This window comes from Trichomycterus rosablanca, chromosome 12 (genome assembly GCF_030014385.1).
Source record: "Trichomycterus rosablanca isolate fTriRos1 chromosome 12, fTriRos1.hap1, whole genome shotgun sequence".
NCBI lineage: Eukaryota > Metazoa > Chordata > Actinopteri > Siluriformes > Trichomycteridae > Trichomycterus > Trichomycterus rosablanca.
Genome location: NC_085999.1, coordinates 30,191,370 through 30,204,281, shown reverse-complemented (window position 1 = coordinate 30,204,281; position 12,912 = coordinate 30,191,370). Strand labels below are relative to the sequence as shown.

General features: G+C 39.3%; 1 protein-coding gene across 1 annotated transcript in view; it reads left to right on the top strand.

The window, feature by feature from the left end:
* LOC134324031 (glutamate receptor ionotropic, delta-1-like) overlaps window positions 1-12,912 on the top strand; it is a 235,094-nt gene that overhangs the window by 218,866 nt on the left and 3,316 nt on the right. The window contains exons 12-14 of the mRNA XM_063005682.1: window positions 6,635-6,773; window positions 8,559-8,754; window positions 11,415-11,581. Of these exons, the coding sequence (XP_062861752.1) occupies window positions 6,635-6,773; window positions 8,559-8,754; window positions 11,415-11,581 (502 nt within the window). The remainder of the gene's footprint in view (window positions 1-6,634; window positions 6,774-8,558; window positions 8,755-11,414; window positions 11,582-12,912) is intronic.

The window sequence follows — 12,912 nt, the reverse complement described above, 5'->3', positions numbered from 1 at the left end:
ATTTCCCCAAGAAGACCAATAAAGTCTTATCTTATTTTATCTTTTTATATCTGGTTGATCGAGGTCCTTTTGCATTGATGGATGAAGTAGAAGGGTGACCAGGGGGGTGACAGAGCATCAGATGGGCTACAGTCAGTACTTGTTTGCCAGTAAAGTGCATCTCTGTGATAGGTGTAGCTCATTAAACTGTAAATAAATGCACGTACAAGATCTGTGAACCTAATAAAGTTATAATTAAGTGTAAATCCTGACAGTAATTGAGTTTTTTACTGAGACTTAATACAAGTAAATGCTTTATTAATTAATTCAGGTAGTAAATTTAGACGTGTGTGCTAAATTATGAAGATGATGAATGATTTTCTTCTCCAGATTGGCCTGTCTCCCATCATGACTTTGATTTATTTCACCCTTCCTTTATTTAAAATGTGTGCATCCCAATTTTTAATACATGCACACTGAGCACCTGACGGTTTGTAAATATGTATTGAGGATTTTCGGCCTGTTTTTCAATGTCACAATGGCTGAAGCAGAACAAACTTTTAAAGATGAATGTACCTGTTATGAGGAAATAACATTGACTATGGATGAAGCTCCATGAAAAGCAGAATAAATTGCCTGTCACAGTAGCTATACTTATATGCAGCATAATCTATGTGGAATAGAATCATTTATGTTTACATCATTCATTTGTTCATTTAGAAGATTTTTAGTCTGAACCATCCAGTAAAATGTTCTTGTGTCATGTCCCTTGGGTCACAGAAGAGGCAACACACATTTGTGTATGATCAGTGATGCTTTTATTTGGGGAAATCCAGAAATCATTGTCATAGTTCATAGAACAGAACGGTTTACAGGCAGGGTAAGCATATGTCAAAGTCAAGTCAAATTTATTTATGTAGCACTTTTTGCAGTTCCCAGCACTGAAAACCTGTAATGAGTAAGCCGAGGGCAACAGTAGCAAGCAAAAGCTCTATAAGTATTATAAGGAAAAACCTTTAACAGGGAGGAAATTAAATTTAACAAGGACCTTCATTCTCAGTGGGTGACCTAAGGTATATATGAATGAAATTATAGGCTAATCCATAAATGTAAATAAGGAAAAGGGCAAAAACATGGGCTCTGTCTGAAAACCTAGTGAGCTGCCTCGCTGCCCACTGTCTATCTTGGTACCTACCTAAGTAGAAAGAGTTCTAACTGACATAAAAGTTTGGAAAATTATTAATACGCACTAGTTAGACAGTGATTATGTTTGTTATGAGATAACTTGTGCCACGCTGAATGCTGGGATTGCTTTTGCAATATCTGTCAGAATAAGGCATTTCAGTAGGAAGCATTTTAAGGCATCCAAGAATTTTGACAGACTTCTATTCGGAAGCGCTTAGCATGACGTAAAATGCATCTATGTAGAGAGATCACTAGGATTTCAGACAGACTGCTGGAATCCATAGAACATTTTCAGATGCTTTATTGATAAAGGTTACATGAATAAAGGTTTATAAATAAAGGTTACAAAATAAATTAAGGTCTAGATATGAATAAAAATGAAATGAAAAAATGTTCACATTGCACCGTAGTTCATAATAGGAGATGGTGCCACTGGTTGGGAAAATTTCACCCAACAAGTAGCATCATGGTGAAGGTAAAGGAGGATCTTATAGTACTCAAGGGCAAAATTATCACATAGACATAGCAAACACCTCAAACATCCCTGTCAGTGCAAGTGGTTTAACAATGCACAAGGCAAAAGTTTTTAACAAATCAACCCCCTAACAGGATGCAGAAAGACCCAAAACAACTAGAATAACAGCAACACAGTAAATAATAGGCACTGAACTACAATACATCATTTTTGGTCTCTGAAACAAAACTTTAGGAATAATATAATTCATCATGCATCATTTAATTTTGTATTATTCAACCCCAGCATTCTGATTGTTCAGCACAGGAGTGTACAATGTTTTTCTTTAAGAAATGCAAATCTTTTGTTACCTTGCCTGTAACATTGACTGACAAAATGTGTTTTCAGGCTGTTGGGTTTCCGCCAAACATAGTGCACTGCAGCAAGGCCTAAAAGTTTAGTTTGGTCTCCAGTGTGCCTTTTGGCAAAGTCCTAATGGGATTTCCTATAGCTTTTTTAATGGCTTTCTTTCTCATATTCTTTTAAAAGCCAAGCTTTGTAACTGTTTAGGCTTTCAGGATTATCCTTGTTTCTGTTCTCTTTCTTCTTTTTAAGATGTAGATCTCTCCAGCTTCACGGTGGCTAAGTGGGTAGCACTGTCGCCTCACAGCGAGAAGGTCCTGGGTTCGATCCCCGTTTGGGGCGGTCCGGGTCCTTTCTGTGTGGAGTTTTCATGTTCTCCCCGTGTCCGCATGGGTTTCCTCCGGGTGCTCCGGTTTCCTCCCACAGTCCAAAGACATGCCGCTAGGCTAATTGGAGACACTGAATTGTCCCACAGTTACCTAGCCGCTGGGATGCACAGACCAGTGCATTGTAGTGCCGGTCCCAAGCCCGGATAAATAGGGAGGGTTGTGTCAGGAAGGGCATCCGGCGTAAAACTGTGCCAAATCCCGCCGGCGACCCCTAACGGGAAGAAGCCGGACATGCCGACCCCGTAATAGAAAAATTGGACAAAGGCTGAGGAACAAGAAGAAGAAGAAGATCTCTCCAGCTTGTCTGGTGTATGTATGTTTGGTTGAATTGAACGAGTTATCATTTTAATCATTTACAAAATAGAACAGTGGTTCTTAACCTGTGGCCCTTGAAACACGAAGGCATGTGAGATATTTCTGTATATTTATGTCTGCATGAGATTGCCTTTTGGCCACTGCTGTTGCACAGCTAACAAAAAGGTTGGGAATCGCTGGCTGAGAAACAGGTTCTAGAACAACACTGAGAAGTTTTAGTTTCTGTTTCTCTGGTGCCATCTGCCGGCCAATGTTAATATAACATAAACACCTCTTTCCTCCTACTCCAATGGCGCAGTTTTTGTAGACGGCTTCAATCAGTCGAAAAGTCACTACTGAGAGTGAATTCATGAATGTACTGGGAAGGGAGTTGAACATTCCTCTGGACAGCAGTGTTAGGGCGGAACTGGCTTTGCAAAGATAGACTCTGAGTTTTCACACCACCTCAAATGGACCAGTGTGTTATTCAGTGTTTAAACATTGGTGTTTGTCCTCCTGGTCTTTCTCTTGAGTGCTTCAGATGCCTTGTTACAGGCTCACCACAGGATGACACTGCCTCTAACTTGGACTAGGATGTGTTCAATACTGGACTAATTGTGTTAAATATCTGTGTAGAATTGTTCTGGCTTCATTCCAAAGAGCTTTTGAAAGTGCTGCATCAAAAGCATTTCTGTGTTAATGGATTTTTGATTGCTGTAGACTTTTTAATGGGGAGCAAAAGTATACCAAGTTCTACACAAGCTGATGTGTCTTGATTGTCTTGTATTAATATTGTTGTGGCTAATTCTTTGAAGTCCTGAAATAAAGTGTCGTCCCAGATTCCATGATTCTAACCAGTTGCAACCCTGACAAAGATAAAGTGGCGACTGACAATGAATAAATGAATAATTTAAACCAGGTGAAATTTACTAAGATTTACAGTTCACTGCATTCTTAGAGGTACTTGAAATTGTCACAAAATAGAATGGGATGGCAAAAAGTGTTGGACAGATTTCCGGAAAAATAATGGCATGGCATGAGTGTTTGGTGTGTGTTTATTTGCACCAGAGAAATGTCCTATCAGGTTGTTGCCATTCAGTCCTGTTCTATTCTCTTGGTGCTTGTTACACATGGACACTTAACCATTGAAATTGTCCTTTATAGACATAGACAATCTCACCTAACCTGAAAAAACTTTTGCTATGCAGTTTTTAAACCTCAGTTCAAACCGTATCTACTTATTCATTTTTTAAAAACCTAAATGCAGATCTGACTTTATTTACTGCTCCTTTTAAAACACTAGCCAGTGGACTGTGACTGAAATTCCATCAAAAATCCCTTGATCCGAGTTTAAGCTGGTCTTTTTACAGTTAATTGCTGCATTATATCATCTTCAAAGCATCTGCACTTACTATGTATCATCCACAGTTTTGCTTCATGCCTTCGGGGAATCTTGCTAACATTGGTAAGCCAGCGTTGAAATTCAGCCATTTTCACCTATAACGTTTTTTTTTTCCATTTCAAAGCTGCATAGGGTAGAATATGGTCTCTTTATTTATTATTAGATCATGCTTACCATTGAGCAAGGGTCTGCCATGCTTTCATTTTATAAACAGGGAAGATAATCTTAGAGTAAAGTACTTTTGTCAAGAAGGCCCATTAAAGGATGTTGATGTCCTATTCAGTTAAAACCTGTCAACTCTGGATGTGTTTTACATGTACTTTTATATTTTTGGCATTTAGCAGACTCTTTTATCCAAAGCGACTTACACTACTATGGCAGTATATTCTCTAAGCAATTGAGGGTTAAGGGCCTTGCTTAAGGGACCAACAGTGGCAACCTGGCAGTGGTGGGGCTTGAACCAGCGACCTTTTGATTACTAGTCCAGTAACTTAACCACTTGGCTACACCTGCCCTATGAAATGTATCATGTTTGAATTACATTCTGGTAATTTCCACAATCTGAATATATTTTAGGTGCCTGGAGGGCATAGCTGGTAGTATGGTTGCTGCACATTTAACATTCTGATGTCCCAAAGACTTGGGTTTGATCTTTACCTTTAGAATCTGTTTGTGAGTATTCTGTTCACGTCTGCTTGAGTTTCCCTTGAATAGTCTGTTCTCCTCCCACCTCCAAAAACTGCGGGAGAGGAACACGTAACACGAGTAAATTGAAATACAATTAAATAGTCCTTCCCTCTCTCTTACTCTGTCTGGGTTGATCAGGTGTGAAGTTGTATCAGAAAGTTAATCCAACTCTTTGAAGTTCTTTATTTATTAAATATTTTTCTATTAGTCGTTTAGTTTCAGCAGTGACATTTTCACGGCTGCTAAATTTCACATTAACATTTTAACATGATGGATCATAAAGTGGGGCTTTTATTTTCTACTATCAATTAAGAAGAGAAACAACTCTGAGACCCAGACAGAGAAGGCTTTTGTGTAACTGTTTTTACTGTTTGTCATAATGTTTTTAAATATAAAGACAGGTCATTACTTTCATAAAGACAGTCATTTAGATCATTTCTTGTCTTATTTGTGTGCAGCATAAATGCCTTATTACTAAATGTGTTTTATCAGCAGTTTACATATTTAATGTAGAGCACGTCTGCATGAGCTGTGAGATTCAAAAAGAAGGATTAAAAGCATAGCTAGCAGCATTACTGCGTTTCCATTTACATATAAGATAAATGTGCTGCAGTACTGCAGTGCACAGAGTAAATAAGAAGCCAAAAAATTAAGTGTCCATGTGTATCAATTTCCGTGTGCAAAAAAACAAATTAAACTAAAGAGAAGGCTAGATTCTTTTTGTATCAGTAATACACCGACGAGGCATAACATTATGACCACTGAAAGGTGAAGTGAATAACACTGATTATCTATTCATCACGGCACCTGTAAGTGGGTGGGATATATTAGGCAGCAAGTGAACATTTTATCCTCAAAGTTGATGTGTTAGAAGCAGGAAAAATTTTAAGGATTTGAGCGAGTTTGACAAGGGCCAAATTGTGATGGCTAGACGACTGGGTCAGAGCATCTCCAAAACTGTCATGGGCGGCCAAGGCTCATTGATGCACGTGGGGAGCAAAGGCTGGCCCTTGTGGTCTGATCCAACAGACGAGCTACTGTAGCTCAAATTGCTGAAGAAGTTAATGCTGGTTCTGATAGAAAGGTGTCAGAATACACAGTTGCAGTTGCAGGGCTGTTTTGGCAGCAAAAGTGGGACCAACAGAATATTGGAAGGTGGTCATAATGTTATGCCTAATTGGTGTATGTAAAATGTAATACTTGTTATTGTACTTCTGCTATTAAAAATAAAATAATAATTTGATTTAATCGATTGTTAGTTTGAAAGGTTTACATGCATTTGCAGCATTTAGCAGATGCTTTTTATCCAAAGCGACTTACAATTGTGACTTACGGGTTAAATGCCTTGCTCAGGGGCACAACATTGGCAACTTAGCCAACTTGAACCAACAACCATCTGATTACTAGTCCAGTACCTCCGCTTAGCCACCACTACTCTTTATGGGCAAACATATGGGGACACAGCTGCAGTAATTGAATTTAGGTGTTTGATTCCCACCCATTGGAAATGTTTGTATAAAATACATTATGTCAAATAATTTAGATCCTTCTAGATTTAGCAACAGTTTGAGGAAGGCCCGTTCCTGTTCCAGATAGATTCTGGTACTGTGCTTGCTAAGGTTTGTTAAAACAACTGATGGCCTACAAAGAGTCTTGACATTGACCTCACTGAACACATTTGGCATAAATTGAAATATTGGAACCACCTGCCTAATATGCTGTAAGAATAGCTCCTACACTCCGAGACATGGACTCCACAAGGAGTTCTGTGGTATCTGGTACCAGGACATTACCAGCAGAAAAGTTGTGTAAGGTTTAGGAACAGATGTTTGCTGTGCATTTCATTAATTATTAGGGTGTGTGTATGTGTGTGTATTTCAGGTGTCGAGTCTGTGGTGAGTTCAGTCTCAGTACGAATTGCATTGGGCAGCTGGTGGCTCTTTACACTCATCGTATGTTCATCATACACCGCTAACCTAACCGTGTACCTGTCCACAAACAGACTGGATAATACCATACGGTACGACTACACACACACACACTCACTCATGCACTCACTCACGCTGCACTGCACAATTATTTTTGCATCTGCTATGTTTGCAGGTTCATCTGTAAAGAACAGCCAATGAGAGATACACTATATGGCCAAGAGTATTAGGATACCCCTTCTAATGTTTGAATTCGTGTGTTACAGTGTAAAAAATCTATTATATAAAGGAAATTACATTCTTCCAACTTTGCAGCATCAGTTTAGGGAAGACTCTTTTCCATTCCAGCATGACTGTGCACCAAGAAACGTCTAGCTTGGTTTAACGAATCTCCAGTGACCTGCACAGAGCCCTGATCACAGCCCCACTAAACATCTTTGAAATAAACTGGAACATCAATTGTTTTGACAGAATGGGCACAAATTACCACAGACATACGATAAAGCCTTATGAAAAGCCTTTTCAAAAAAGTGACTGTTAAAACAACTGAAAAAATCACATAGAGGTCACTCTATTTCAATACCATTTGTTCTCATGCTGAGGTGTCCACATACTTTTGGCCATATAGCGTTTAAGAACTTAGACTGGGCATATAAAAAAATACAACAATGGGAAATGCAATTAAAGGTGAATGTAATGTTTAAGCATAAAGCATAAAGTTTAAGCATAATGTTTAAGGAGCAAAGCAAATAACAACTGCTGTGTCCCAAATATCATAGTATCCACAGATTAGTATAGCAGTTTAATTTTCAATTTTTTGTGATTTATTCATCCTACTGGCTTCCAATCTAGTTGTCTCCAATTCCTCAGACCCCCTTTCCCCATTGGAATATTGCTGATAGTACCATTTGCTTTGTGCTGGCCAAGGAGGACTGACCCATCTTACACACATGCAAGTAGCCAGCCGCATCTTTTCACCAGCCCGCGGCGGAATCTCACCAATGAGATCTGCATCATCACTAGTGGACCAGACAGAAGAGGGCACAAACATACAGCAGCAATAAATCTGATCTCCTCTCTCCCTCAGGCAAAGCCAATCATGCCTGTGTAAGGGCTGGCGCATTAGACCAGTGCACCATCCAAGCGCCCTGTGAACATTTTGAAAATACTATTTGTGAATACATTGAATACATGTGAGATATATTTCACTTTTACATTTTTTGTGCTACGCTGGCAGGCTATGATCAGTCCCCTCCGACACATGTGAAATTGTTAGCCATAATGCGTACTTAGTCACACTATACCCTATGTCAGAGTTTTTCAAATCCTGGCTGGGTTGTGAGCAAAATAATAAAATTAAATAAACTTGTACGTGAATGCCCCCTTGTGGAGGCTTTATGTTACATCTTGTAAACCACAGTGGGACCAATTGTACAGAGCAGAGTAGAGAGAGTAAGACGCATTGTTTGTGTTTCCTGGGTCACATAAAAAATTATGGACAAAATGTGGGTCGTTTGAAGAAAAGTTTCACAAACCCTGCCAGTCAGTCTTTGTTGCAGCTGAAAGTGAGGAGAAGCCGTATCCGACCCTCCCTCCCTCAGACACAGCAAACTGTGTAATGGTCAGTTCAAGACTCAAATGCTTGTTGTTATTATTCTAATCAGTCAGACTAATCCTGTCGTCACACACTCTATAAAGAAATCCAATTATCTGTCTGATTCTCATTAATCTGGAGTTGAAATAACACTGTTAAAGAGTCTTCAGTGAGTCCAAGAAAACACTCATGGTTAATTGTCTTTCTGTTCTAATGAAGCAAGTTTTAATGAAATGACAAAAGAAACCCATATGTTTGTGTGTTTATGTGTGTATGTGCGCAGGTCTCTGCAGGACCTGGCCAGACAGTCCGGTGTGAATTACGGAACAGTCAGAGACTCTGCGGTGTTCCACTATTTCAGGATGAAGGGGACAAACCCGCTAGAACATGATAGCACGTTCTCTGAATTATGGAGAACCATCAACAAACATCAGGGGAAAGTAAACTGCGTAGACTCTCCAACTGAGGGAATCAGGAAGGTAGAACACACACTTTATATGGCACACTTGTATGTTTATGTATGTTTCCAATCAAGCAACATAATCAGGCATAAAAAGGATAACAAGTGATGAGAAGGTTGCCAGTTCAATCCCAACCACTGCCAAATTGGGACCCTTGAGTGCATGATACTCGTTCACAACTGTAAGTCACTTTGAATAGAATTGTTTGCATGGTGCAGGGTGGGCTGGGTTGAGTGTCTAGCGTTTATACGGAGTGGTATGAAAACATCCAGTGAGCGGTAGTTCTTCTTGCAGAACGTCATGGAAAATGCCAAGCTGGTTGGAATTGACAGGAAGCCTTTGTTAACTCAAAGAACCATTTTTATAACCATACAGAGCAAAAAGCATCTCAAAATGCCCAACACCTTTGCATAATCTAAGCAAAAGTCCAGAATCTCAGGCTACAGTTGGGACAGACTCACAGAAACTGATCTTTGGAGGACACATCACAAATCTAGGGCACCAAAATGGCTTGTGTTAACAGTTCAGACTGCTTCTGGTGCTGGTGGTGGTGGTATAATTGTGTGAGGAATGTTTTCTTGACACACATTGGGTCCCCTAATACAATTTGAGCATGGTTGAAAGGGCACAGCCTCTCTGATTGTTGTTGCAGAGCAATGTGCCACAATTTACTAATCTTATATTGATTATTCCAGGATTATCCCAACCCCTTTGGGTTGTGGTATGACAGAATATTCACAACAAGAATGAGCAGTTGACACATTTGCAGCACAGACAAAATGCAATCAAGTCATCAGGGACACTCTACTTAGTATGTTAACAATCTGTGGTATGTTTTCATTTTGTTTTAAAATAATTTATATTATTAAAATACATATTTGCATCAGCTTTTATTATTCAGAAGTAAAAGATAACTGGAAGTTAGAGGTTTTCTGAGAGAATTCAAATAGCTAGAGGTCACCAGAGATTTTTATGGATTATTACATATTATTAGGATTTTAATAAAAAAAAATCTGTAGGTTAATAAAAAAAGTATTATATAAAATGAAAAAAATGTAATATTGTTTTGCAGGCCATGCAAAGGCAACATCAATATGATGAGACTTAAATTTATATGTAAATGAGTGTGTGATATGTGCCTCATCTGATCCTTCTTTTTCCTCTCTTTCTATTTGCAATTTTGCCCTTTTCCTCCCAATAAAGTCATATCCAAGTCCTTGGAATGATATATTTTTTAATATATAGTGGATGTGCAAAGTGTTCAGACCCCTTGACTTTTTGAGCATGTTATTGTTTTATGAATTTGATTTTGGATATACACCGATCAGCCATAACATTAAAACCACCTCCTTGTTTCTACACTCACTGTCCATTTTATCAGCTCCACTTACCATATAGAAGCACTTTGTAGTTCTACAATTACTGACTGTAGTTTATCTGTTTCTCTACATACTTTTTTAACCTGCTTTTACTCTGTTCTTCAATGGTCAGGACTCTCCCAGGACCACTACAGAGTAGGTATTATTTGGGTGGTGGATGATTCTCAGCACTGCAGTGACACTGACATGGTGGTGGTGTGTTTGTGTGTGTTGTGCTGGTATGAGTGGATCAGACACAGCAATGCTGATGGAGTTTCTGAACACCTCACTGTCACTGCTGAACTGAGAATAGTCCACCAACCAAAAATATCCAGCCAACAGCGCCCCGTGGGCAGCGTCCTGTGACCACTGATGAAGGTCTGGAAGATGACCAACTCAAACAGCAGCAATAGATGAGCGATCGTCTCTGACTTTACATCTACAAGGTGGACCAACTAGGTAGGAGTGTCTAATAGAGTGGACAGTGAGTGGACACGATATTTAAAAACTCCAGCAGCGCTGCTGTGTCTGATCCACTCATACCAGCACGACACACACTAAAACACCACCACCATGTCACTGCAGTGCTAAGAACGATCCACCACCTAAATAATACTTGGTCTGTGGCGGTCATGTGGGGGTCCTGACCATTTTGAAGAACAGGGTGAAAGCAGGCTAAAAAATGTAGAAAAACAGATGGACTACAGTCAGTAATTGTAGAACCACAAAGTGCTTCTATATGGTAAGTGGAGCTGATAAAATGGACAGTAAGTGTAGAAACTAGAGGTGGTTTTAATGTTATGGCTGATCAGTGTAATTGTCATTTTTACCAATAAATCGACACCTAATTATTTATAATGACTGTGGAAAGTAAAAACCCAACTAAAATCTCTTTATTTATAAAAATATTTATACCCTTTAAGCCCTTTGCAAAGAAATAGCAGCTGCAAGTCGTCTTGTAAGCACAAAGCTGACTGTAAATGTTTGATCAGATTGTGGGATGTGGCCTTGTGTACAGCTTTATTGTTATGCAGTAGCAAAGTATAAATCTCTGAAAGTCGAAACTTTAATATTTCACCATAACACAAGTACACTACTAACAACACCCCAGTAACTTTCTGGGAAGACACTCAGCATCATTTTAGAAACCACCGGGAACCCCCTAGCAACCACCAAGCAACCCTCTACCAACCACCTGGGATACCACAGCAGACAGTAAAACCAAAGCAACTATTTAGCAATAACTGGGAACTGCATATTTTATCACATCACATTATAAAAAGTGTAATTGTGTGTGTGTGTTCTGTGATTGTGTGTTAGGTAAAACAGGAGCCGTACATTTTTCTCTGGGATGTGGCGGTTCTGGAATATGCGGCTCTGACAGATGACGAGTGCTCGCTGATTGTTACCGGAAACTCTGAGAACACAAAAGGATACGGAATTGCTCTGCAGCACGGCAGCACCTACAGAGAACTGCTCTCACACACGTCTGTATCACTTCTAACTCATCTGTCTATCTGCATATCTGTCTCACCTCTCCATCCATTTTTCTTTCTGTCTGTCTGACGTCTTTGTCTGTAGTTGCGTCTGTCTGTCTGACAACCTCCGTCTCATGTCTGTTTGTTAAGCTTCTCTGTCCTACCTTTGTGTTTGTATGTCTTACATCTATGTCTGTATGTCTGTCTGTGTGTATGTTTGTCCCATTCCAACTATGCTGTCTGTGTGATGTGTGTATGTGTTTGTCTTATCATTCTGTCTATATAACTAGCTGTCAGTGTATGTCTCTTTTACCTCTCTGTCTGTGTATTTATGTGTGTCCTACATTTTCTCTTTCATACTTGTCTGGTTGTATATCAGTTAGTCTCATCACATTTTTCTGTATATTCTCGTCTATCTCGCATATCTTTCTCTTACCTTGCACATACAGTATGTCTGTCTCATATATATCTGTCTGTATATATTTTTTTTAGTTTTAATATCGTTCAGCTATGAAAAAGCACTCATATCATAATAACCGCCTAAAGCCTTATTCACTCACCAGCTGGCGGTCTGATGGATAATGCTGGGTTTGGAGAATGCCAAGAGAATACAACAGTCGGCTTTTACGGTGCCAACTGTAAAATTATTTGGAGAGTGACTAATGATCTCTGTTTTTAATTAATTGTACTGGAACCTGTATTTCCACTGAAGTGAAATCTTGCCATTTGTTACACCCTTTTGTGGTCAGTAGTTCTTAGCCAGGGTAATGTGAATGATGTTCATGACTGAGAGCCACTGTTAAGACTGTTCACTAACGTTAGATGATGTTTAGTTAACACCAAATCCTGGAAGCACATTGTTGCCCAGAAGGTGTAATAAAACTTTTCATTCTTAAGAGTATTAGTTGTTCCTATTTTTTGTTATCAAAGTCTACAAGGTGCCAAACTCAATCTGGAGGAAAAGTCTGGTAGCAACTTTTAAAATTTGGAAGGAGTTTGTCTTTAATCAAAGACAAAAAAAAATAAACAGTGAAAACCAAAGAATGGCCTGAACAAATCAGAATCACTGCAAAGGAAAAGGGGAAACTGGGATTTCTAAAGAGAACTTGCAGCATGGTATAGATTTCATACACATTATGGGGCAGAATGGTGGCTCAGTAGGTAGCACAGTCACTTCACAGTATGAAGGTCCTGGCTATGATTCCCAGGTGAAGCTGTTCACGTCCTTTCTGTGTGGAGTTTGCACATTCTCCTTGTGTCTGTGTGGGTTTCCCCAGGAAGTTCCAGTTTCCTCCCACAGTCCAAACGGTTCCAGTTAGATAAACTTGCCGCTAAATTGC